The 26,888-nt window shown below is 39.4% G+C and overlaps 2 protein-coding genes across 2 annotated transcripts in view; both read right to left on the bottom strand.

Moving 5' to 3' along the window:
• Positions 1-6,692: 6,692 nt before the first annotated feature.
• MINAR2 (membrane integral NOTCH2 associated receptor 2) lies at positions 6,693-15,902 on the bottom strand. The gene is made up of 3 exons (XM_030969308.1): positions 15,738-15,902; positions 7,696-7,941; positions 6,693-6,872 (listed from the first exon to the last, which is right to left on the bottom strand). The coding sequence occupies exons 1-3, from the start codon at positions 15,900-15,902 to the stop codon at positions 6,693-6,695; spliced, it is 591 nt and encodes a 196-aa protein (XP_030825168.1).
• Positions 15,903-21,707: 5,805 nt separating this feature from the next.
• The window catches only part of ADAMTS19 (ADAM metallopeptidase with thrombospondin type 1 motif 19), a 130,770-nt gene continuing 125,589 nt past the window's right edge, over positions 21,708-26,888 (bottom strand). Inside the window, exons 22-23 of the mRNA XM_030969320.1 lie at positions 25,374-25,551; positions 21,708-22,823 (exon numbers count right to left, since the gene is read on the bottom strand). Coding sequence (XP_030825180.1) covers positions 22,672-22,823; positions 25,374-25,551 — 330 coding nt within the window. The 3' untranslated portion in view covers positions 21,708-22,671. The remainder of the gene's footprint in view (positions 22,824-25,373; positions 25,552-26,888) is intronic.

Below are 26,888 nucleotides of genomic sequence, written 5' to 3'. Positions count from 1 at the left end.
GAGCACAATCACCACAGACGAAACCCCAGAGAGAAACAAGCCCTCTTCAGGAAGGCTGGTTCATATACTGGGTTGTCTGTGAAGCTAAATACATGGATGGAAAAAATAATGCACACCAACCCAGGATCTGTGTGTTTTCGTCAAAGTGACATAGCTAGTCATGCTGCTATGAATTAACCATTCTTCTCTCTCAGTCTAAAGACTGCCGGCCAACTGGTTACAATAATGCATGGAAAATATAATTGTGTACAGGATTTTTGTTGCTGGGTTGCCTTAATAGAATGTAATATATCAGAGGAGACAGTGTCCAGCACTTTTTCCACAACTACATGACTTACAATAGCTCTGGTGAGGAAAAAGAACACTTAACAATATGTAGTTGGTAACAGAATATTCTGACTCTTGGATTCAATGTCTCATGATCAGCATTTCACCATATCAGGATCACTGAAACAAGTTTCCTGTTGCAAAGATACACAGTCAGTTTCCGTGATTAGAAAATCCTGCTAAGTACCGCTGTCAGGAAGAGAGTTGCCTGTCAGGATGCACTGCCACCACTGACCAGATTAGCTGCTCCCAGGGAGAAACTCACTAAGAGACAGCTGCAAAAGGGAGAAATCAAGAGGGATAGAATGATCTGGTCAAAAGCTGCTTACCTAAAGCGCATGTTCATTCAAACTCCACCTCAGCTCAAGATTGAACTACATCTGTTCTTCATCAAAAATCTGCAAAGAATGTGGGTGTTTTTGGAGAGGAGGGGAGGGGACAATGCTCCCACAAATCCCAAATCTTGCAAGTTAAATCTTATACAGATTTAGATTCATGGACATAGAGATGAATATTACATTAAGAAATCTATTGCTCTCTACCATTGTTCTGTTCTCCTCCTTTCAGATAATGGACTGTAAGTGGGCACACGCCTATCAAACTTGACTTACAACTCTGAGTTTGCAGTGCCACCAGGTTGCAGAGAAATTAGTTGAACCATGGCCCATGTCACATTCCTATGAATATAGGTAGGTACCCCATGCACCTGAATTAGGGTGTAGCAGTGTCTTGAGTCCAAGCCAATACCATGGGAAATAAGAGTTGGAGCAGAGAAAGCCTTTCAATATAAGCAGGATCTCACAGACAGAAGAGTCTTTCCTGCATTCAGTTATGCATTTCTCCAGAATGCAAATAATCATGTTTGCAAATAAGCAGGTTACGGCCGTGCAGGCCCAAGCAGAACTATCAATCCACAGAAATTTTTATGCTTCTTTGTCCACAAAGTAAGACTAATTAGGAAAATAATAATATCTATTTTTAAAAAGCAGATAATTCTAAAGGCACTTTTCATGAAGGAAGCTATATAGTAGGAAGTGGTGTTGTTAAATCAAAAAGTATAATCCACTTAAAATACTAGGTGCTAAAAAATTTTGACATTTATCTTGTGCAACAAAGAGATGATACACTTTCTCTTACACCTGTTACTTGTTACAGAAGTGTAACTGCTACTCTAACCTTTCAAATCCAGATGCATATTCTAACCAGTAAAACCACAAGAGAAGATAGTTGACAGAAGTATTGCATTTGTTCTGCTGGATACCTGTCTGATGGCCGACTAGATCCCTCATAAATTTGTATTTCAGTGAATGACTCAACTTACAGGAGCATAACCACATAGAATAGATCCTTAGAGTGTATTCAGCAGTCTGATCTGCTTCAAAATATCTCTGAACTAATCACTGGGACCTGAGTAGGGAAGTTTGTGATAGACCTTCCTGGTCTTTCAGTGACAGATAGAAGAGATGCACAGCATTTACACAGATTCTGCTGTTATTCATTTACCATTCACACACCAAAATACCGTAATTAAAGGAGTAACTTCTGCCCTACCCAGAGATATTTATAGTATATTCCAACTCACAACTTACATTGTTTCTTTCTTTTTCAAATCCTGATGTGACCAGCTAATTTTACTCATGGCAAACTCAAAAAAGTCTCTTTCCCTCCCCCCTTTTTTTTTTTGTTATAGACCTTGCCTTCTCTAATAGGTGCATGGAAAGGAAAAAAAAATAGGCCAGAAGATGAAAACATGTACCCTGCTAAAGCAACAAGCCCTGTGAGATCTTTTCATGGACCAGGTCTGTGCTTTACTGAAGGGGAGTGGTAGCTGTAATTTTCCTAAATTGTGCCTGTTGAACTGCCAGAAACAAACTAGTATAGTTGTACCTGTTGAACTGCCAGAAACAAACTAGTGTATATGCAGAACTCTGTTTTCAGCAACTTTACACGCCAAAACCAAATAAAATGAAAACATAGTTGCATATTTCTGGACACTTTTGGGATGAGAAGAATGAAGCAAAGGAAGAGAAAGGCTAAGAATTTCCTCAGCAGAGTCTTCCAATATGTTCTAGTGATTTGGGGGAGTAGTTGTACTGAAAGCCAGTATAAAAATTTCATTCAATTAGGTAGTTTAAAATGCTAATCCTTATTTACTGGAGAATAGGTAATTTCTCTAAAATCACTTGTGAAATATAGTATTTGCCAGTGCAATTATAAGTGGGCACAATCTGCAGAACTCTAATTTGCTTCCAGGTTGCTGCTGTGCAGTTTATAAGAGCAAATTCCTGCAGTTACTGCATGTTGCTGCAAATGCCAGTTTTGCCAGCAAAAGGTAGTATTCTACCACAGTTATATCATTGTCCTACATCTTTTTAGAGGTGCTGGTAAGATATTGATGTATCAACTTGTATGTTAAGTTTCACTGACTACATAAGAGTCTTTGCTGCTATTTTAGTTGATTACTACTGGAATAAAAAATTAAAAATCAGACCAAGATTTGTTTATGTTCTGATGAAAACTTGACTTCTTTCCTACCTTTAAGCACCTGTTTAAAGTCTTATTGAAGTTAAGTTTTCTGGAGGGCTGCAGAAAAGGGACCTTGGGGTCCTTGTTAATGGTGACTTGATCATGAGCCAGCAGTGCCCTGGCAGCCAGGAGAGCCAACTGTGTCCTGGGGTGAGTCAGACACAGCAGGTCAAGGAAGGGCATTGTCCCACTCTGCTCTGCACTGGGGCAGCCTCACCTTGAGTGCTGGGGGCTGTTCTGGATGCCACAATGTAAAAAAGCCATTGAGCTATTGGAGAGCATCTGAAGGAGGGCTGTGAGGATTGTGAAGGGTCTGGAGGGGAAGCAGTATGAGGAGTGGCTGAGGTCATTTGGTCAGTTCAGCCTGGAGGAGACTGAGGGGAGACCTTACTGAGGTCTTCAACATCCAACAGGGCGAAACAGAGGAACAGGTACCAATCCCTTCACTCCTTTGACCGGTGACAGGACTTCAAGAAATGGACTGAAGCTGAGTGAGGAGAGGTTTAGGTTGGATGCCAGGAAAAGGTTTTTCACCCAGGGGATGGTCGTGCCCTGGAATAGTTTCCCCAGGGAATTGGTCACAGTGCCAAGCCTGACAGAGTTCATTGAAGCATTTAGACAATGCTCTTAGGCACATGGTGAGATTCCTGGGGTGTCCTGTGCAGGGCCAGGAGTTGGACTTGATGATCCTGATGGGCCCCTTCCAATTCAGCATATTCTATGATTCTGTGAAAGTATGAAATTATGTGCGTAAGCATGCTTTCAGGGTAGGAAGAGACCAATGAATGCAGATCACAGAGAATACTTACTGGAAACTTACCTAGTAGTAAGTTTCCAGTAAGAGTTGTTTCATTCATGGAATTATATAATGATTAAGGTTGGAAAACATCTCTAATAGATATCAGTGCCAACTCTTAAACCAGCACCACCGTAATGACCACAAAACTATGTGCATACAAACCATGTCCATATGTTTCTTGTACTCTTCCATAGGTGGTGACTCCATCACTTCTCTGGGCAACCTGTTCTGGTGCATGACAGTCATTTCAGTGAAGAATTTTTTTACAATATCCATTCCCAACCTTCTCTGGCACAACTTGAGGCCACTTCCTCTTCCTTCCTGGAAAAAGAGGCTGACACCTACATGTCTACAACCTCTTCTCATGTAGTTGTAGACAGCAACAAGGTCCCCCTGAGCCTCCTTTTCTTATAGTGTTTTAAGCACTTTTGGAATATACTAAACATTCTGTTCTCTAACCACCAATACCCTTATTATGAATGCTGTGTGATGACATGTCTTTTTCAGTCTCTGTCATTAATGAATTAAAAGAACCCTAAACTACCGAAACCAACAAAAGCAAAAAAATCACATGACAAAAGAAACAATACACAGCAATGTCTGTCAACCAAAAATATTTTTTTTTCTACAGGATATGTAAAGTAACACTGCATCAAATGGTTAAAGGAGGGGTGTCTAATTTACTGATTTTAGAGTTAGCACATGGTACAAAGGATCCCGAGGCTCCACCACTCTCTGCTGATGAAAAGTCTTGTCTCTCAGTCTGTTGAGTTGGTTGGTTCCTCTCAAAGTATTCGAGTATTGTTTATTTTCCCATTACCAGCAGCACAGTTTGCGTTTATGCGGATAATGGGCTCTCCCTATGGCAGTGCTCCCCGAAGGGCTCAGCAGCAAGCCTCTTCCCTCATGAGCGGGCAGACGTTCCCGCAGGGCACGAAGAAGCCGTCCCTTCCCTTCGCTGCCGGCACTCCGCGCGTCCCGCACCTTTCCGGGAGCAGCTGGATCCGCGGAGTCCCTCCGCCCGCCGCGCTCCGCCGCGAGGGGTCACCAAAGGAATCCGCATCCCAGGCGATGCCTGAGGATCGCAAAAAATCGAGCTCCCCCTCCCCCACATCCAAGAGAAACATGACATTATTAAAAAAAAATAGTTCCAAGCGGCATCTTCGCGCCTGACACGTTTTTCCTCTTTTGCTGGCTCTCCGCTAGGTGACAGCAGAGAAATCGGACTAAAACAGCCCGTAGTCAACTTGTGGAGAAAACGGCTTTATCCCTTCAGCTAAGCCCTCACAGAGTAATGTAGCTGAGAAACTTGCATTATTGGCGGTTTTCCTGGAAATTACAGAGCTCTTTGCTTTTAGGCTTCCAGCCTGCAGGCCTCAATAATTTACAAAAGTACATCTCTGCGTTATATGCAATGCACTTAAAGCAAATGTACTTGGGCTGGAAAAAAGCCAAGTGTTGTTGGTTTAATGTTAGTAGTTACTTCATAATGTCAGCTATTAGTCTTGTAAAATATTCCCAAGTTCTTAATTTCGTAAAGTGAACGGGCCTGATCTTTCAGAAAAGAACCCCCATCTGCACTGAAACTGCAGCAAGGCAGGAGGCTGAGTTCCCTCATATATTTACAGCAATGTCCAATTTTGTAACAGGGATAATAATTTTATGCACGTGCATTTAAATGCTACTACTCTTTTACTGTTGTCTGCACACCAGATTAAAGCTTTTATAGCTTGAATTTTTTTAAGTTGAATCTTCAAACTAGTTATAGTACAAGCTAGAGCAGGGTTTAAGAAGTTACAGCACACAAAAGAATCAATCATGAACTAGATGAGAAGGAAGGAATGAAATACACTTTTCTGAAGATGAATTCATCTTGACATGAGTTAAAGCACTGTAAACTTGCTGTAGGTAGGGCACCTTCTGTAGGTAGAAACCTTCTACCTTAGTTCTATACCTGACAAATCTAAAGCATTTTTTGTGGGATAAGAAGCAGACCTGGTATAACCTCAACTTTCCAGATTATGTGTACCTGTGAGATTCTCTTTCAAGAGGGAAATATCTCAACAGTATTCATAGCTCCTTAAATACCAAACACAGAGGTATAAAGGGTTTGCAGCACCCAGAGTATCTTTTCAGAAAGGAAATAATTACTTGAAGTTCTTGTCTCCCTATTCACTCACTTTTTATTTTGTAATTTTATTTCATGTTTTGATTTGCCTGAATTATTCTGGGGTATATTAACTTAACAGTCTACATGCTCTAAACATTTCATTTTGTTCCTTTAATTTACAGAGATTTTTTTCCTAGCCTGGTTACATAACTCTAATATTTTAAGGTGTATTAATTCCAGTTTATACCCTTGTGCTCCACAGATTTTGTTGAAAAAAATATTGTCACTCCATGTTTTGGGATGACAGAAACACATTGAAAGAATATGACCTGGTGATGGAAGAACTTTGTCACAGGTTGCGGAATTTTTTGGATAGAAACACAGTGATCTATTTTCTGTTTTTCTTCTCTGAAAAAGTATAAGAAAATACTTATGTGTTTAGGCTGGCATTTACTATGTGCTGCATCATTGCAGCAATGCACTCAGTGACTAAGTAATGTATTAATGTCTGTTTTATAATTCTTTGGGATATCTTGAATGATGTTTTATAATGCTTTTCTATATTCTAAAAATATGTATCATAAAAAGACAAAGAGTGTATTAGGTGTTTATTAGAACAAATAGTTAGCTGGTTCTCTGTATGTAACATACCACACATAATGACTTAAATCACTAGACCAAAGAAGGCACTAAAAAGATAGAATATAGTTTTCTTTTTAAATTATACCTGTAAGGAGATATTCAGCCATGCACAGAGTATTTGTCTCTTTTGAGGGTCAATTCCCTGTGCTGTACAGGAATATTTTGAAGAAGTTACTTCAAATGAATTGTGTTTGTGACAAAAAAAATGGAATTCAAATAAAACCAGAGAAGGAAATAGTTTAATAAAAATATTTATTGAAAAAAAAAAATCATCATCATTTGGCTAAGTTAAGTAAGTAAAATACTAAGTGTGATTACAGTAATTAGAATGCAAATGGCTAGTATCATGAGCAGAACGATTCGGCAATATTTTGAATGTTTTCTTTCTCGCTCCTTCTTTTTTAACAAGGTATCATACCCAGGAGTATAAATATCCCCCATCCAGAACTGTAGATCATTAGGATTTTCCTAGAAGAAAGATCACAAAATGAAATCAGTTTCTCTCTTTTACACACAAAGTCATTAGAACATACCCAGAAGTATTTTGGCTATCATCAGACGCTGATTAATGAACTTAAGATATCACAACACATATGCAAGACACTTTCACTTGAATTTAGGTTGTGCTACTTTCCAGATGCTGCAAATGTTCCACTGGGGAAAATTAAAACCATACTTTTCATCCAGGAACCAAAAGTAGGACACCAGCCATTGAAATGTGTTTAAAAACCCAGAACAAACCATGCTGTCTTCTCAAGAAAAGATGTCATGCTGTATAAACACAGTTCTGACTCCCTTTTCCAAAAAATGGAACAGCAAAAAAACCCCAAAACAAAACAAAACAAAAACAAAAGTAATTCTAGAACTGATTTGTGCCAACTCACAGGGAGGCAGGATCCTGTATAGTGTGGATGAGGCTGAGAAAAACAGATGTAATTTGATAACAGAATTTTGCTACAAACAGTTATAAAGTGACAATATAGTATTTAAGTGCCACATTTGTAGCTCCTCCCTATGTAAACAGGGCAGCTGATTTGTACAGCATTGTGGTTTAGGAGTTTCTCTCATCAGATGTCATGTACTATAAAATTTAAATTCCTGGAATTTCACTAGATATGTAGACTTCTTTCCTGATCACACTCATGTTAGTGTCATGTCTGTACCAGAAAATACGTCCATATTTACTTCTGTAATCCCACCTAAAGATCAAGAGGGCTGCACAGTGGTTTATGCATGCATCACACAGCTCATAGCAATTCACTTGCTCAAACTCAGCACAGCAGCCAATTACCTTTATGTGGCTGGCCAAGTTAGAGTGCAGTGACTGTCTGTCATAGTCTTGCACAGTCCAGGAAGGGGTCTTTTTCTTCTCCTCCCAGTCATCATCCACATGGATATCACTGTACAGTGGGTTGCTCTTGATTGTGGATTTCAGGGTGATAGGAGTAATGTGTTTCCCCAGCGATTTGTCTATTATTTCTTGACTGACCCTGTTCAAGTCTAAGCCTGGCAGCTCAGTGACAGTTGTCTTTTCTCTCTGCAAGACACAAGTTACATCAGAACCTGGCTTTCATTTGCATTACCTACAATACAGGCCCCCTTCCAGAATTATCATTTGTAATGTAACAGAATCATTTTAAAACCGAACATGCAACCATTTTTCCCTTCTGGCAAACTTCTACAGCAAGGGAGCCTGACTGCTCACTCTGGACAGATTTCTTCCTTCTGGGGAAAGCAGGTGGGTACAATCTGAACATTAAGTTCTTTTGCAAATGTGAACTGACATTACAATGCATGCTGGAAGAAGACCTCTGCTTTAGTGAAACAGCGTTATGGAGAGCTGCAGTAGAAAATTATAGTTCTGGTGGAAGCCATGGATGTGTGATGCAGGAGCAAAGATGTAAGGACAAAGCAAAATGATCACAGGGGCAATGGTGTGTAAGTGAAAACCTCAACTGGAAATGCATCTCTGATAGCAGAGGTGTGACACAGTTACACAGTTCTGTTCACACTCTTGAATGCTAGATCAAGAGCGTCAGGATGTCAAAAAGGCTCTTCATTCAACTGAGGTAATTAAATTTCTGAGCACTCTCCCAATAACAAAAGCTGTTAAATAAGACCTTTTAGAACATGTGGGTGTCAAGGGAGGAAGAAGAATAACAGCCCTAGTGGGATCATATTTTTTGAGAAATCACAAGCTGACTCTTAAAACAGCATTAAGGGCCCCTTTACGGTTCTGTAAAATAGTAGTTACGATGCTTTTCAATCTGTAATTGCCGGGAGGAATGCAATCAGACTCTCTAGTCCAAGCTATTCAAGATTTGTCCCAACCTTCTGCCCCTAAGACTTTCAATTAACCTGGTACTGATCTATGGTACCACAGTGTGTCAGCTACCTAAGAGACCTGCTTTTTTGCAAAGCCTTTGTCTTACACTAACACCTCTCCCATTTCTTAGGATTTTAGAACCAACAAAGAGCATATTCATCCCTCCTCACAAGTACTTTTATCCTTAGGAACTTCGTTGAGTCAAGGGGAGCCTTGGCCTGACCCAATGGTCCTGTGTGAGGTATGCTGGGAGGGGGCAATCCCCCCACCTCTCTCCTGCTCTCAGAAATCACAAGGGTGTGGGCAGCACCTGCTGCATGGTGCCCATAAAGTAAAGTGCACATAGTAAACAGCCAATGAAGAAGGTGGGTCCTGAGAAACCTACTTTCATGTAAGGATGACTTTCCCTGAATTTTTCACTTTTACTGAGATCTCCAGACATTAAGGTACCCCAGGCTGGATGGACTTCAGCTGCAAAAGGGCTAGGGGAATGTCCTGCTTCTCCTTCCACCTTTCTGGTCAGAACTCAGGGCATCTGACCTCTTCCACACTGGCTTTGGGAACTGCTTGGACACCTCATCAAGTCAGTGAAGGTCCCTAAGATGATAGCAAACTGTAGGCTTCTTCTGCTTGGGTAATTTTCTGCCCACTTTGTGGGCTGGTGGATCCATTTTCAATGGAAATCAGGTCCTGTGTGCCATCACCTACTTCATGACTGCAGTGTCATGTGTGCATGTATAGATTCATATACATTAGTCTGAGGCGGGCAGGTGTGGAAGGAAGCATAAGGACTGATTTCTCTCAGAAAGTGGAGGAGGAGAAGAGAAAACAACAAACTTTGTCTAAGAAACTCTAGGAGGAAGCATCATGCTGGCATTCCTATCATGAAATCCTGCAGCAGTGACTAAGCATGTTTCCCATCAATAATTGCCATTAGTAGGCGGGTGGATCCTCAGTGACCTCCCATCCCTCTGTTAGTTCATAATTTCCACATGTTGTTCCTTAGCCTCCACACATCCCCTGATAATATTACTCTCTGCATTGCAGTTACAGCTGGCACTGAAGCCCTCTGGGCTGTACTGGCCAGATTTCAGCTGAGCTGGTGTTTTGAACTGCCTTTTCTTTCTGACTGCATTTTATTTTATTTACTTTATTTCTTATTTAAGATTTGTCATTGACCTTAATGACTCTTCCCTCAGGCTTGCTAAATAGTTGAACTTGGAGAACATTCTGTTGAAGAACATGAACTGTCTCACCAGGGGTTGATTGGTCTCCCTAGGCTAAAATGTTGTGAAAAGAATGTGACTTGACAGTAATTTTTAAAGCTGTTTTCCATAAAATTCTCCAAAACTAGGAGTAGATGGCATGATGCAAAAATTTGTTCATAAAAACAGTGCTTTGTAGCAAAACTTTTTTCCCCTACTCCTTTCATGGGCATGAGGAGAGTGTGGTGGCTTGGAGTAGATACAGAGAGGGGATAGATTGGGAGGGGCAACCAGGTTTTATCATGAGAGCTGGATGAGAATTTGGGGTGGGATATAATTTGCAGAAATTTTAGAGAACAGACATTGAAGTGACAAGCTAATTGGGAGAATGTACTTGAGTATAGCAGATGTTTGGTTGTAAAATTTCTGTGGTAGGTATGTCTTACAGACTAGTTAGGGAAAAGTAAGGGCAGAAGCTGAAATCACATGCAAACCCCAAAATTTTTAAGACTAAGATGTCATACAAAGAAATATGAAAAATATTGCATTAAACATATGCACTTCAAGAAGCAGAGAAACTTAAGACTAGATAATCAAAATATGCTTGCTAGCATTAATTGTGGCAAAAGCTACTTTTAAATGTTTTCTTTTAAGGTTCAAAACACATCCCAGCCTTTGCCATGGATTCTGACTCATGCAGCAAAGAAAGAGAGAAGTATTGTAAATTTAGGTATCAATATCCATTACAAAATTAATACTATATACACTGAATATAGAAAGACAGTGTGAATGAGGCTGGAACAGAACAAATCAAAGGCAATTTATGTTATTATTCACCGAATGGAAGGAATGGACAGTGAATACTCAAAGAAGCAGTAGTTATGGAGAACACTGAAAATTTTAGATGGAATCTGCTTGTGAAATACTTATCTAACAAGATGAAAAATGCTCAGCTCTGCAAACATATAACTGTGTTGATCTACATATAGCCCATGAACAATAACACTCGTAACTGGTTAATAACTCATTTTTCACTGAGAAAAGTGTGTTCCTCTTTGACAGGCCCAGAGAGCTGTCACATACAGGTACTAGTTCTCTGTGAAAAACCCAGAGATCTATAGAGGGTTGATGTTAGTTCCATTATTGAGTCAACATGTTTTTCTCTTGCTGATTATTTTATAATGCAAATTATGCATACCTTACAATACAAATAACTAAAATTATAATTTAGTCTTTAATACTGGGAAACACTTTTATCTCATTTTTATCTTGACTTCATCCTTCTGTTCTCACTTCTATTGTTGTTAATAGCACTGAACAACCCAAGAGACAAACCAATATTTTCTCAGCCTGTGATATGAGGTATCACCCACCAAACCCAGGACATCAACAGTTAAGGCTAGACCTTGGTTTCAAGCCCATCTACCTGAAAGAAGAGAACAATGAGACAGATAAAAAATTAAGGAAATATACTTCCTGGAACTCAAGTCTTTCCTTCCTTTCCCTCCAGACAGAACCAGTTTCTCTGTTCCCATGGCCAGCCCCAGTTTCCACTTGATGTTGGCAATGATGCTCAGAGAAAGTAAGAAATGCTGTTGATGGGCAGCTACAACTAGAAGTTTTAACCAAGGCAATCCTACAGAAACTTACAGCCGCCAAATACTAGGGGATTTGTTTCATAACAGCCTTCGCAATCCTAATGAAAGTGACTAGAAGGGTGGTCATTACATTTGACAGTAGTTCATCTAATAATATAACCCTCTGTTGCGCAAAAACCTTGTAACAGATAGTGGAGGACCCTCCCTGCACTCATAAGGACGTTTTCCTGATGTAGAGGTGTATTTTGAAGGCAAACAACTTCTAGGGTATAGCTGAGAATCCCTGTGGTAGGTGGATCAACTGTATAGGTATTGCTAGACATTTGGAAAATTAAAAGCTCTTTTGTTATGAAGAATATTAGCACTTGAGAGCTTTGTTCAACAAGTCACATCTGGTAGGAGATGCGATGGAAAAGCAGTCGGGAAGGTAAGGATTAACTAAAGCGGCATAAGGAGATAAGAAAGACAGTAGGGCAGACAGCTCACATCAAGGGTTCCTGAGAAGCCTGAGCAGGTCCAGACAAGGCTGTAATGATCAGAGGGTTGAAACACCTCTCCTATTTGTGCGAGCTGGGGTTGTTCAGCCTGGGGAAGAGAAGGCTATAGGGAGACCATGTAATACCCTTCTAGTACATACAGATGTCTGACAAGAGAGCTGAAGAGAGAATTTTTACAGAAATAGGACAAGGGAAATGGCTTTAAACTGAAAGAGGACTGGTTTAGATTAGCTATAAGGATGACATACTTGTGAGGATGGTGAGACACTTGAACAGGTTGCGCAGAGAAGTTGTGAATGCCCCATCCCTGACAGTGTTCAAAGCCAGCCTGACTGGAGCTTTGAAGACACCTGCTCAAGGGGAAGACATCTCTGCATATGGCAGAGGAGTTGGCACTACATGACCTGTGAGGTCCCTTCCAACTCAAACCTTTCTATGATTCTAAACAAGAAACTTTTCTCAAGGAAGGAAATGAAGGGGATCTGGATTCTTTGTCAGAGACATTAAGGCAGCCTCAGGTACTGCAAAAGTGAAAAGCCACCAGACATGGGCAGGAAAGAGAGCAGTAGATGGTTACAAACACTTCAGCCAAAGTGACAGGAATATTTAGACAGAAGTGAATATTCATATGGACTATTTAAATTGTGCATTATTGAGACTACTTCTTGTAACGAAATGTTTAGTTTAAAAAGCTGTTTTATCTGTCATTGGCAATGCAGCTCTGCAGGGCTGTGAGACCATTATATAAAAACTTTTGTACAGTCTCAGACCAAAACTCCTGCAAACCTTGCAGCTGGCTCTTATTGTGGCCAGTTGCAGATGTCTAGGGAAGAATAAGGGAGAGAGTGGAAATATGTAATGCATGTATGAGCCAGGGGACAAAGAAGTGATTCTAACCCGGCACCTAACTTACAGATTTTTAAAAACCCTCTTGTCCTGGTATACTGAGAAACAAGCAAGAACAGGACACAGGCATTAATTCATATGTAAGGCCAAAAAAAAACCATGCCAAGAAGCAGCATGCTGCTAAGACTGAATGCTCTCTGCTGTCTTCCAAAAATAGGGGGGAAATATAAACAAGAAAGAGAAGTCTGAGAATTGCAGAAAACTACCAGGTTGACTACAGGGGAGACATGCATGAGAAACAGATATGGAGGATTAATCATCTGGTGTGTGGTGGGCATTAAAACGCATTGTGGGGCAGAGAGTCCAGCAGGACTGGAAATTGTCAGGGTGAGCAGAATGTGGTCAGCAGTGATACATTTGCTGGAGAAAGTCTGTGCTTTTTATGCTGCTTTTCACAAGGAAAGGCCAAAATTCCTGGACTGCTTTATGGTTTGTTTTAGTCAAAGTAGACGATGAAAGTACATGCTAAGCAGAGAAGCTGTTCAGTTTGCCTGATACCAAAGAGGAAAGTGAGGAGAAAGACCAGCAGTTTTCTGTCATTACATGAAGCTACTTTTTATAAAGGAAACAAATTTTAAAACCTAAAGGTGGAGAAAACACGTTAGCACTTCACTGCTTTTGAATTTAAGTGATCGCATAATAAAAGTTTGGAAGAGACCACAAACATACCACTGAGCAGTCACTTTGCATAGAGAGACCTGAGTAGCATTAGTTTCTTCAGAGAATATTAACTTCTAAAGAGGGGATTTAGGCTACTCTCAAGGTTTAATGACTTTAGGAGTCTTTAGATCATGCACACATTCTGAAATTAATTCTCTCTCTCCTCCTCCCATCCCCACTTTTTCCATTTCTGAATTAACTAACCCTTAACCCCATTATCTCTCTCATCTTAAAGTGAAATATGTTATTCCTGCACCATTAGTTCTCCACTGTGCCATCGTGTTTCTTCTAATGTCTGGAACTCATCAGTACTTTTCCCTTTATTTGATTGTCAGCAAAAGGAGAAAAAGAAGGCAAACTCCTAAGGGAGAGAGAATGGCACAATGAATTTTATCTGAACAGTTTGAATTCTCTAATGACTACACTAAAAAGTTTCAATTGTATCCTAGGTTTAACACTTATAAAATATACCACTTTGCAAACTCCATTTTTGGAGTCATGGTGAGTACAGACATTTCCTTTGTAACAGCCATCCCGGGCTGGGACACAGAGTTCCAGGAAAACCTTCTCGCTGGTGGCAAAAAAGCAGAGCACAAGTCAAAAAGCACGGGGCTCCCTACACATTTTTAATCCTCCTGCAGCTCTGCAGCGCTGGCTCAGTGACAGCGCGTCCTGATTGACAACAATGGGGAGAAGGATCCCTGCTGCTGCGGAGGCTTTGTGTGTGGCTGCCTCCCTCCTGCATAAAAGAGGGGCCTGGATGGGGGGAGGGGGTGAGGCCAGCATTGCACCATCCCCTATAGTTTGGGATCCTTCAGGCTCCGTCCCTTGGTGGGGGTTTTTTGCATGGGACACTACGGGTGACCGCTCGTTCTCTGCCCCAGCTCTCCTTGGGGAGCCGCCAGCAAAGATTGTACAACACGAACTGAGCGGCTGGAGGCGGTGGAGTAGGCAGAGGGAAGAGTGTCTGGGGCAAGGATGAAGCTAGGGGAGGTAAAGGGGGAGCATGGAAGAGGGCATAACGAGGGGAGGATGGAAGCAGGTATCACGGGGGGAGGACTTTTGCAGTTGGAAGACTGGAATGGACTCTGAGAGGGAGCAAAGGGATTTAGAGAGCTTATGGGGAGAAATGTCAGAAAAGGGAGAAGCGCAACAAGAAGTAGCTGTGGGACACTTTCAGCATCGCTCTCCTCCCTTCCCCCAGGTTCAAGCTTTTTTGGCTCTTACTCCTCATTTCCCTGGGGAATCAGATCCCCACACTAAGGATCCTGAGAATGTAGACCCTTCTCCATCACTCCCCTCACCCCCAACCACTTATGTATGTCTCCATCCCTTGACAAGAACCAGACCTTGGAGCTTTGCTCATGCTAGGGGTGGGGAAAGGCGAGGGGCTCCCAGGGCAGCAGGGAAGGAGCACTGTGGAGCAGCAAGTGGGGCCCAGAGGGGTGTGAGCTGATGCAGCTGTACTGCTGCTGATCCAGACATGAACTTCTCCTCCGCCAGCTCCAGGGCCTCTGCTAGGCAGTGCACATTTACATTTTTACCAAGAAACTGCTGCTACCTCTGTATAACAACCTGGATTAATGCAGTCAGCATGTTTCACACTTTCAACAGTTGTCTTTCTGTATACCAGGAAGGCCAAAGTTGAATGAGGGAAAAAAATAAGAAAAATAAAAAGGAAGTTATGGTGAGCTATGTAGATATATACGCTTGTAGCAGGTATCTCTAATGTCCCTCTAATGTGCCTTTTCATCAAATTTAAGGGATATAACTTCACTTTCAGTTTTAAATCTGGGGCTTTTCTCACTTCAGAGAGCATATTTCACGCACAGCTTTAGTACAATTAAGTGGTATTTGACTTCAGTAGACTTTCTGGAAAATGCAATGAAAATGTTACAAAGAGCAATAGAAATCCTAATACACTGAAAAAAAGGCAGTGGACCCCCCTGACGAAAGCCACTTTTCATGGAGCCTGATCCTTGATGATGTCCATGGGAAAATACACAAGAATATTAACGATGACGATTAAGAGATGCAGGAAGCTGAACTACAGCTGAACTGCCAGCATCCTGTAATTTTTCTCCTGATCCCTAAAACAAGGTAGAAAAATCAGGAAAGTGTCAGCCTGTTTTAGACCTTACCTGTAAATAGATCCTGTTGTGCCACCGCTGCACTCCAGGTAAAGCTGCTTCTGGGAATTTTACCCAGTTGGCTGGTAAAAAGGCAGAGTTTTTCACTAAAGATTTAACCTCCAGTTGCAAGAATTTATCAGGATGGTTGTTGTTTGGCAAAACGGAGAGGTCCATGTTTCTATGCTGCAGAGTAATAATGAAAACAGCCCCAGCTTCTGCTTCCTGGCTGTGCATGCTCTTTCTATTATTAATGACGTGAAGAAGGATACGACAGTTTCCTGAAACTGTATCTGACCCCTGTTTGGTATCAGGCTCACTTATATCATCTACCAATGATAAAAGATTGTTTAGAAGTGGCAGAGCAGACAGGACAAGTTTCTCTAAGTGCCTGGCTTAAGTTTTCAGGTTCAAGGTCTATTTTGATAGATACATACGTGCTCATTAAAACTAACTGAGTACCAGTGAGTAGATGCATAAGACACTTAAATGCATACCAGCACTTCCTCAAGTTATCTGCCAAAAATGTCAAGCCTACAATACTTCAAAGTAACATTTTTTCCCCCCGAGAAAATTAGAAGCAGCTTCCCGTCAAAGCAAGTCTTCCTTTTCTGCAGCAGTACCAAGAGGCTCCATTGTGCTGTGTGGGTTGGTACCATTTACCACAACAGCTATGACATGCACTTTTTTAGGGTCAAGGATTTCTTTCACAGTAAATTCTTCTTGACCCTGGGAAATATTAGATTGTTTCAAGTAATTGATAACAGAAGTTTTCAGGGAACTGATTCTGCTCCCATTCAAATGCATGGAAAAAATTCACTGTAACTGACTTGAATGGTATGGTCTCAGTCCCATCACTTTTATTATTTTATTCTGAGATTTGATATTTTCATCATCATTTTATGAGTCTTAAGTCCTTTTGACTTTCAGCTAATGAAATTTCCCTTCTCATTATGGCCTCTATGTATGTCTAGCAAAAGTAGCTTCCTCATTCTTATTTTAACCTTTTCTTAAAATATGTATGTTTTTCTAGGATATGTTTCATTTTGATGAAATTGCTACAGAGGATAAGCTTTTGAAAGGTCATTGCTTGAAATCCAGGAAAACCTTTTTTGAATCAAATTTGTGCTGAGAATTAGGGCATCACAAAAGATTTAGCTCTGTACTTAGACCACAGAATCAAAAAAATGTATTTACCACACAGAAAATAGCTGAAATATAGAAACAAAATAAAAATAGGAAAACATTTTTTAAATACTAAAGTAAAAATTAATAGCTGGATATACATGTAAGTAAAATCTGTTATTTACTTAAGAAGTGCATGATGTATGTAATTATTGGAAACTATTTTAAGCATATCTGTTTAAAATTATTAATATGGCACCTTTCAAGTAGATGCTCAAATAAGTATCTCTGAGCAGCAACAAAAGAGACAGTAGTGACTGTGTTTCTGAGTGGATGTGCATGCTTTTGGGGAACCTGGTGCTACATTTACAACTATGTCTCTCCAGTTTAATGAAGTCCTGAAACACTAATACACCTTTCCAGTGTATCCTAGGTATTACCATGAAGCTGCTGTTTTGGACTTACCATGACACATAGTTCTCACTTTTTCCCTGTGCAGTAATAACAAAGAGCGTAATAATTTGTGTTCTAAAATACATGGGTATATGCAACCATGACTTTTAAAACATAGACTTTCCAGCATCTCTAGAAACACAGGGCTTGTCTGTGCTACTGTAGTATAAGATGTTGTGTGTGTCTGTGTGAGTTTACATACCAACAGTAATCCATTACACATAAGAACATAAAAGGTATCTTATTAAGTCAGACCTCTCCAATCCCAGGATCTATCACTTTCTTTGAAAAGGACAAGAACAGGATACTGTTTAGGGAGTCAGCGTACACCCTGCTACTTTCTGCAGTTCATTCTTTTACTCCCTAAGAAGCCACACTTATTTTTTGTGCTGAACTGTCTCTTTTCCAGGCCTTTTATTATCTATTTATAAATTGTCAATAAAATTGTCTGTTTTTCAATTCTTCTGAGAGTACCTCCACCAGAAGCGAGATTCAGAACCTCATGACCATCTGCCTAAACTGCTTACTTTTATGTCTTTTAAATTAATTTCCATATTAACCATATCAAGGATGCCCTTTTTGTAGTACTGCAGAGTTTTAAGAAGAGCTCCCCATACAGCTTATCCATCACCTTCAGGATTGTTTAAACTATAGTTATTTCAGTCTCTTTCTTTTCAATCTGAATTATCAACATTTTAGATCTCATCTTGTAAGCCACCTAGTCTATCTCCTTGCTAATTTATTTTCAATGTGTTGCATTGTAATTCCACTACATTGTTCATTAGAATACAGCAACCATAAATGAATACAATGCTCATGTTCTGGTTACACCTGTTCCAAAAATGGGAAAAATTATATCTTTCCTTCTGAAAACATCCATCAGTTTCTGGTGCTTTTTTTCCCGCTATTGTCATAGCAGTAGTAACTCTCACAGGGCTAGTAACTTCACTTCTGTGACTGCCAGTTGCAAATTCAGTGTCTCATAGGAATGGTTTGGGCTATTTATATAGCTATAATACTTGACATATACCTACATCAAAATTTTTCAGTTAATGTCTTGTCCAATAACTCAGTTTTTTGTTTCTTGATAACTGAAGCAGGAGTTAACCAGAAGAGCTTTATGGCACCTGCCTAGACGGAGAACTCAGTTTTTACTCTTCCTCATGCCACTGATGAAAATGCCAAAAACCCTAACTCCTTAGGGAACCGTACTGCTGACTTCTCTCCATCCTGAAAGATGATAATTTTGCTTCCTATCCTTTAATCACCTTTCAAGCCATAAAGATTGCTCCTGTAGTCCTGTGTAAATGCAGTTTCTTGAATATCCTGTAATGCTGAACTTTGTCAGAGATTTCTGTGTCCAGCAGATCCTCTTTGTTCCATTCACAACTGAAGCCATGCTGACTCTCACCCAAGAGCACATGCTTATCCAGGTGCTCAGGTATCTTATTTTTTTCATTGGCTATTATGGCAATCTGTATCTCAAGGGGTTGCCTTTTCCACAGGCAGGAATTATACAGCAGTCTGCCAGTCTGGCAGACTGACTCTTTGCAATGACAGCTTGGGCACCATGGCAAGTGGCTCTGATACCAATTTCCTACTTGTGTTCTCCTAATAGTCTCAAGTGACTGCAACCCTAGATACTGTTTGCATTGAACATATTTATTTGGTGTTACTTTCCTGTACATTTCCTTCACCTTGATCCAGTTTCTCTGACATCTCTGCTATAAGGAACCCCGCAACATTTCATCTGGAAAAGCCAACACAAGTAATTCACTGAACTTCTCTTTCGCCACTTTATCACTTCTGAGTGTCCCTTTCACACTTGTGTTATCAGATGGTCCCATCGTCTCCCTTTTCAGCTTCCTGCTTTGGACGTATTTCAAGTTCCCTTTCTATTAGTTTGCACATCTTTTTTACAAACATCTTTAAATTCTTTCTGAGTGCTTTTAATTTTCATTTTATAATTGATCTGTTAGGTTTTGGGGCCTCTATTGGTCTCATGACGAAGGCAAGCTTTCTATTTTTAGTGTATTTTTTGAATATGCAAATGGTTGGATTTCTGTCACTAAAGAAGATAATGAAAACTGAATGGAAAAAAGCTGAAACAACCCAAAATGTAACCCACTTCCCCCAGAACAAAGCAGCAATTTCCTTCAGAATAAATGACAATGCTATTAAAATTCAGGTATTTCTTTAAGAGAGTTATGAGAAGTGGTAGCTGTTGTAACTTTTGGTCACTACTCTAGCTGACCAGCGGGAGGAGGAAGTAAACCTGCTGTGCACCAGCCTGGCACAATCCCTATGTACCACTTAAGTCCCACTTAATCCGACAAAGTAGGGTCTAAGTAGTATTTAATTAGCAGAGAGGCCTACTCTAGCCCTTAGGAGCCAAGAGTGAATTTCACCTTTACATGCTAGCTGAACTTGATTGATTTGACACTCATTTGTTGAAATGTTACATATTCATGAGGCTGGAAGGAAAATATATTAATGCAGAGGGATTGTCCTTGAAGAAGAACAAATCCAAAAAAAAAAAAAGAGAAAAGAGTAAACTCTGGACTGCCTATGCCTGCATAAATCTATAAGGTTATGGTTTGCCTGAACACAGCTGGAAAGGGCTGCCTGCTGCCACCCAGGTCTATGGAAAACTGTGCTGGCACATGCCTGCCCTCTCCACGGCACGCTGCCACTCAAGCCATAGCCTGGGCACATTTTCAGAATGTTCTTATAATTTTCTGACCAAAAGGGTATTTCAGTCTGTACTGCTCCTCTGACAGGATCTAAAGCAATAAAATGAATTTGCAGTAAAATAAACTTGCTTTCAAATTCAGAGGTATATTTGCTATTTAGACACAAAACTGCTTCAAAATGATTCACACACATTTAACTAGTAGTTTTGTACAACAGATGCTAAAGGAATCAGAACCAGACTTATCAGCACCATAACATCCTGATTTCACTATAACATCCTGATCAGAATATAACATCTAATAACATCTTGATTTCACTCATTACATTTTTTAAAAAAGTAATTTTAAACCACAACTTTCCATCCCTGCCTCCCAATGAAAAGTACTTCCTTTTTATGATCTTCTTATAGAGGTGATGGGAGGATGATTTCAGCAGCAGTCACTGATTAGTTTTTGACAGATACAGCCAGAGTTAAAACAAACTTCTTAAATTTAGTGATTAAGATGACATTCTTGTTAATGAAATATTCAAAATCAGCAGAGGATAAACATTTAGAACTGTGAAGATGATATCACTGGCTGATAAAAATTTTCCTCTGGCCCCTAGTCTGGAGGCATCTTTTCTTTTGCATGATTTTCAATTGTGATTCAAGTGAGTGCAGGAGTATTATCAAGATCTGTTGCTAAGTATGAAGAAAACTTAAAATAAAAATTGCTTCTTTTCCTGCCAACTACAATAATTCTATTAGACTTTCAAATGTGCTTCTGTGACTTCAAGGAATTATGCCCCAAGGCAACTGAATTTTCTATGCATTGAAACTTTTTTGTTATACAAAATATAACATTCCATGATGTCAACACTATTTTTCTTTCTTTTTTTACTTTTCAAAACCAGAAGGTATTTTATTTAAAATCATACACTAGCACCTCATTAGAGTTGCAGTTTTCAAATGCAGAGCAGTAAAATGCCAAACTAAAGGTTTCGATGGTACAGCTATTTGAAACGCACATGTTGATTTCAATGGTAGTTAAGACTGCGTCTAAGTATTCTTCCTGGACAGAATCACAGTCCTGACTGGGGGCCTCAGTTTATTGTCTGTGGTTATCTGTGGTTATCCATCTGTGGAAACTGTGCATCACATCTACACACTAGACTCTTTGCAGAGAAGGAAAAGCAACATTCATATAAATAAAGCTGCATTCACTTTTTGCTTTGAGTAGAAAATATGCCTTTTTGGCTTATTTCTCCAGCTGTCTTGCCCTTGCTCTCCTACATATTTTAAGAACATACTTAAACACTTCCATCACAAAATGAGGGCAGAAGACCCACTGATGTTCACTTGCCAAGTTCAGCAGTTGCAGGACTCACCTGAGATAAATACCTGCCTCTCCACAGAATGTTACCTTGTTATTCTCAACTTTCCATGTATGTATTACCGAGGCTCACAGAGTGACATGTCTGTCTGCAGACGCAGAGAGGTGCCTAAGTCAAGAGGCAGGAGGCACTCGTACTGTAGCTGTACCTGCTGCGATGTGGGGTTTGATGTTTTGATCTACCAGACCCAGACACACAAAAAAAGAGAAATTCAAATAGCAAAAGGAGCTTTACTTTTTATTGAAAACGTAAAAATCATGTGAATCATGTACAGTATTTTCTCATAAGGAAAATCTTAGCTGTTTCATAATGTTTCACAAAACTGTAAAACATTTAAGTTTTATAAAGACTTTTTCATTAGTCAAAGATAAAACTAAAGTAGTATTACAAAGCTATTTTCTAAATTTTCAACAGAGAACTGAGAATTTTTAACAGATTAATCCATACAAGTGGCAGGAGAAAGGACTCTTCCATTTGTAAATCTGCAAAAGGACACACAAAGGTATAGAGGGACATGGGGATTTGTTTCAAAACTTTAAAAAATTAAGTGACATGTTAAAACACTACAGACGTGGATTCATAGGATGGTACAAGTTCTAGGACTGCATTTCTCTACACTACCTCAAACAGTGCAACAGTGATTCAGTGTAAATCTCTACAGTGTTTCATTGATTTAATACTTGTGTTCAAGTATGTGTCCATGAGAATGATCAAAATCTCTACTTAGCTATTTTAATTTTCTTGCTTATAACATAAGTTACAGTAGAATATCCCCTTCAGTATGTTTCTAAATCAAATGAACTAATTTCACAATACATTCTGTAATAACCTATTTAATAATGTTAGCTTGTTCACTTTTGACATCTGTTGCAAAAAACACAAGCTCAATCTGACTCCAAATGCCAAAAATATAATAAAATTAAAAAGAACTTTATTTCCATATACATCAAAATTATTCAGCTAAATTAAAATAAATTCAAGATAGCATGACTTTTTTTTTTGCAACAGATGATCTTACTGAAAATAAACATTTAAAATACTAGTTATTATTTTTTTAAAATTCTGATAAATGTATCCAAAAGTGTTCATATAAAAATTAGTTATGAAAATGTCAGAAGATAAAACATGTTGGCTGTTTAACCAAAACCACTAAGGATGACTGGCAGGCAAAAATAAATTAATTTGATTAAATTATATGCCATCTGATAATATTTGGTCTGAAAAAGCCTTTGTGGGGGTGTGTGTGTGTTTATAAATAATAAGATTGCAAGGAGCTGAGAGCCAGCCAGACTGACAGAGGTCAGCTCTTTTGTTGCATTTTTTGCGCATAAAAGTCCCTGCACGTCTCACAGCATCGCTGATACCACCTCATGTCCTGACAGAGGTTCTTCTCTCTTATCACTCTGCAGTACACAGGCCACTGGTCTCCTAGGCACTTGAATGTCAAAGCAGCTGAAAAAAAGGTGAAACAACAACAGCAAAATCAAATATACATTACTGTTGCCTTTACTAGTGAAGAATCACATACCAAAAGAGACAAGGACATAAGAAGTGTGTCTGGGGAAGAGAAAGGGTTATAGATGTAGACATTTTACAAAAGAAGGAATTCCCCTTGTCCTCCTGCTGTCAATATATTCAACATCAAAAATTTTTAAGGCCAGCTTTATTTACACATCAGATTAAGTTGCATTGAACTTAATGAGTTTAATGTCATGCAACTATCTTCTCATGACTAAGTGGAGCTCATCTTTCTGCCTTGTTTCACTTATGAAAGCCTCTTTACACAGCTTATCACAGAAGGACCATGTTACTGAAGTTGGAACTCTTCACATTTAGTTATATATATCAAGTACTTGCATATGTAGTACGTAGTACATACATTGAATTAAAATGGAAACCCAGTGAAAAACGGGGCACAAGAACAAGATATTGTCCAAAACACATCACAAACAGTGAAAAAAGAAGTCAATCTCATATTTAAGTTAATCTCCTATGCTAAAAGAGGAGAAATTTGTTAAAGAGCTGGTGGCACAATCCCCATCAGCTTTCACTAGCCCTACCCCCAATTCTCTACTGCATGATAGGAATGGAACTGGAGGCCAAAATTATCAGTATATTGAAGAGAAGCATTGCATTATGTATTTCAGAGATGTTAAGGTTTCTACTGGATTGGATTCTGAATCCATGCTGGATGACATTGACTTGTAGATTACTAATATCAGTCCTAAATAATCCATGCCATGAAGACAGTGTGGACAGCAGGCCCAGGGAGGTCATTCTTCCTCCGTACTTGGCCCTGGTGAGGCCACACCCAGACTGCTGTGTCCAGTTCTGGGCCCTCAGTTTGGGAAGGACATAGAGACGCCAGAGTGCATCCAGAGGAGGCAACGAGGCTGGTGAGGGGCTGGGAACACAAACCCTGTGAGGAATGGCTGAGAGAGCTGGGGTTGTTTAGCCTGGAGAAAAGGAGACTCAGGGGTGACCATATCACTCTCTACAGCTCCCTGAAAGGTAGCTGTAGTCAGGTGGGGGTTGGTCTCTTTCTCCAGGCAGCAACTGACAGAATGAGAGGACACAGTCTCAAGCTGCACCAAGGGAAATATAGGTTGGATATTAGGAAGAAGTTTTGTACAGAAAGAGTGATAAATTACTGGAATGGCCTGCCCAGGGAGGTGGTGGAGTGACCATCCCTGCATGTGCTCAAAAAACAGACTGGATATGGCACTTGGTGCCATGGTTTAGTTAAGGTGTTTAGGGCATGGATTGGACTTGATCATCTTGAAAGTCTCTTCCAACCTAGTTTTTCTGTGATTTTGTGTGACAACATAGCCCTTTTTTTTCACTTCACATTAAGTCAAATTTTAATTGACACTGTATTTTTTGTGTGACTCCACACACTCACTTGACTCTGTGACACAAAGTTGCTTATATAACCTCATCAGAGGAAAATCATCAATGATGGGGAGATAGCATCTTACTTCTGAGAGACCAGCTGAACAAATAAAGATAAAGTACAAAGAGGAGAAACATTCAAACAGTGAAATAGCAAGGAGACGACCATAAGCAACCGAAAATTGCAACAATGACTACTGTGCAGAAATGTTCGAAGGTTAAAAACCTCAAAGAGAAATACACTTCACTGTCTTAAAAGAAGTATTGCGCACAGTCTGAAATGCCAGTCTTGTCTGCCATGCAGGAGAAATCTACTGGACAAGAGGCTTTATCTTAATAAGGGCTCTGGAAAATCAGCTGGAGAAGGTGTGCTGTCTTACAGCAAGCCTTTGAATATTCCCATCATGTTCAAGATGCAGACAAATGATTAGGGGAACTAATGCTAATCGTCATCAATGATGCACTAGGAAACAAAAACTACCAGAATTAACAGTTCTGTAGTTATGTAATAACATAATTTCCTTAAGAACAGAAGAGACCTAAGTTCTGCCAGGTACAGCAAATCTCTTCATTCAAAGTAATTTTCCTTCACACATCCTAATACATCGGGCATAGATGTAGATTTGAACTAAAGACAAGTGGAAAGAGCTGTTTGTATTTAAGGGGCAAATAAGGGCCTCCATGATCTCACAAATATCAAGAGATCACAGTTTGCTACATTTTTTAACAGAAAAGAAGGTATTTTCTTACTTTAGAAAGATTTGATAAAATTGGGTGGATATATAAATAATATATATATATATAGAAAAAAAAAATATATAAGCATATATGTTTAGAGTGTCTCTAATATAAATATATTTTCATATGGGACATTTTGTTCCCTTAATATCAGAGTCTCATAATAAGGTCCTTCCTTGGATAACAAAACCCTTCACCATTCTTAGTTACAGTCTCTGATGTACACACTCAAAACCTGAAGCAGGAAGATCAGTCTCTGCATAGAATTTAAATCTCCTGAATACCTCCTGACTTCTGTTTCTAAACTTGGATCATCGTTAACTGTATGGAGAGAAAGATCTGAAAAGAGATTTGTCATCTTTGACTGCTTACCTAACCTGGGTGATGTTATTGTATTAACATTAATTTTCTCATTGCAGGGATGGAGATGACAGGGTCTGTAGGCTGCAGGCTTTTCTGAAGAAAAGCATTCATTGCCATGCCTTCCCGTGATCTTGTGCATGCACTGGATGACTCGAGACTGCATTCCTTTGCCACAGGTGACGGAGCACTGGAACACACAGGAGACACATTCATTGGAAAGGTATTTAAGCCAGAAATCATGAAATGAAATGCCAGTCCGCTTGAAGGGAGTGGCTGCTTCTTCAGATGTCAGCATTCCAAGATTTCTGAATTCTATTCCATTAGCTAAATGAAAATCAATTTTAAAAGCACAAATTAATTAACAGTATTCATTGAAGGACTCACTCCAGCATCCTATTGCTGTCCAAGTCCATTTTGTAGAGCCTGTGATGAAACTAAATATAGCAATGTGCCTGGAGGAAGCAAATATTACTCTCTTGTATCTGTATACAAATTTAGTCTTATTAGAGGTTAAAGTGATGGTAAAACCATTCACAGATGCTAGCAGAGAGAAGAATTTTTAATAAAGCTAGTTAATTAACCACAGCAAAAGAGCTCTTTCTGCTGAGCATAGTTTATGCCTCCTGTCTTTGTATCACATCTTCATGTTTTCACATCTCAAAAATAGAATACACAGTGTGAGACATGATGCCTGGCCTTTAATTAATCTTGACATCTTGTTGCCACATAGAATGAAGTAAGAAAATAAAACAACTGAGCTCTTTAACACTGGTAATATTTTAATTCTATCATAGTAACATAATATATTAGAGTAAAAACTTGGACAGGGCTGCACAGATGCTTACAAAACCTATTCCAAACAAACAAAAAAAAAAGAAACCAAAATGTGCTTTTGCCTTTTCTGACTTTCTGTGAACAAAATGTCATAGCACATGAATTACTTTTCTGTTCATTTGACTCATATGCTATTGCTTTAACTACAAATCTATTAAAAATTACATATTGGAATTTTATCCTAATGTCTTATGGTTTTGATTTAAGTACCCAGAAATTTCACCAAGTTTTACAGAAATTTTCTGTATAGAACATCTTCAAATAGTAATCCATTTCTTGTAATGAATAATGTAAGAGCTCAGGCTGCAAAACACTAAACAAGTTTTTACCTGTTGGTTTGGTTATCTATGTGTGTTTAAGTCACAATTTAAACACTTACCTGGAAGAAAGATTTACATGCGCTAATGGAAAATAGATATGTGCATCAAGAGAAGGGAGACACCTGTCTTTTGGACTCATAAGACTCCAACAGAGGTACAAAAGATTAGGATATACACTTGGATGTTTTCGCAAGGGACTGAACTTGTAACCACATGAAATCAAACCTTTTATAGAGGCAGCAAGTGGACTTGATCTTGCTCCTGTTCTCAGCCAATACAGAACTGTATCTTGCTGAATTAAACAGTTACAGCCTCCATGAATCAAGGCATGTAAAGATATTAAATTATGAATACACAGTTGTCTATTCAG

The sequence above is a fragment of the Camarhynchus parvulus genome, chromosome Z, assembly GCF_901933205.1.
Source record: "Camarhynchus parvulus chromosome Z, STF_HiC, whole genome shotgun sequence".
Lineage (NCBI taxonomy): Eukaryota > Metazoa > Chordata > Aves > Passeriformes > Thraupidae > Camarhynchus > Camarhynchus parvulus.
Note: the sequence above shows the minus strand (reverse complement) of the source record. Positions and strands in the feature narration are given on the sequence as shown.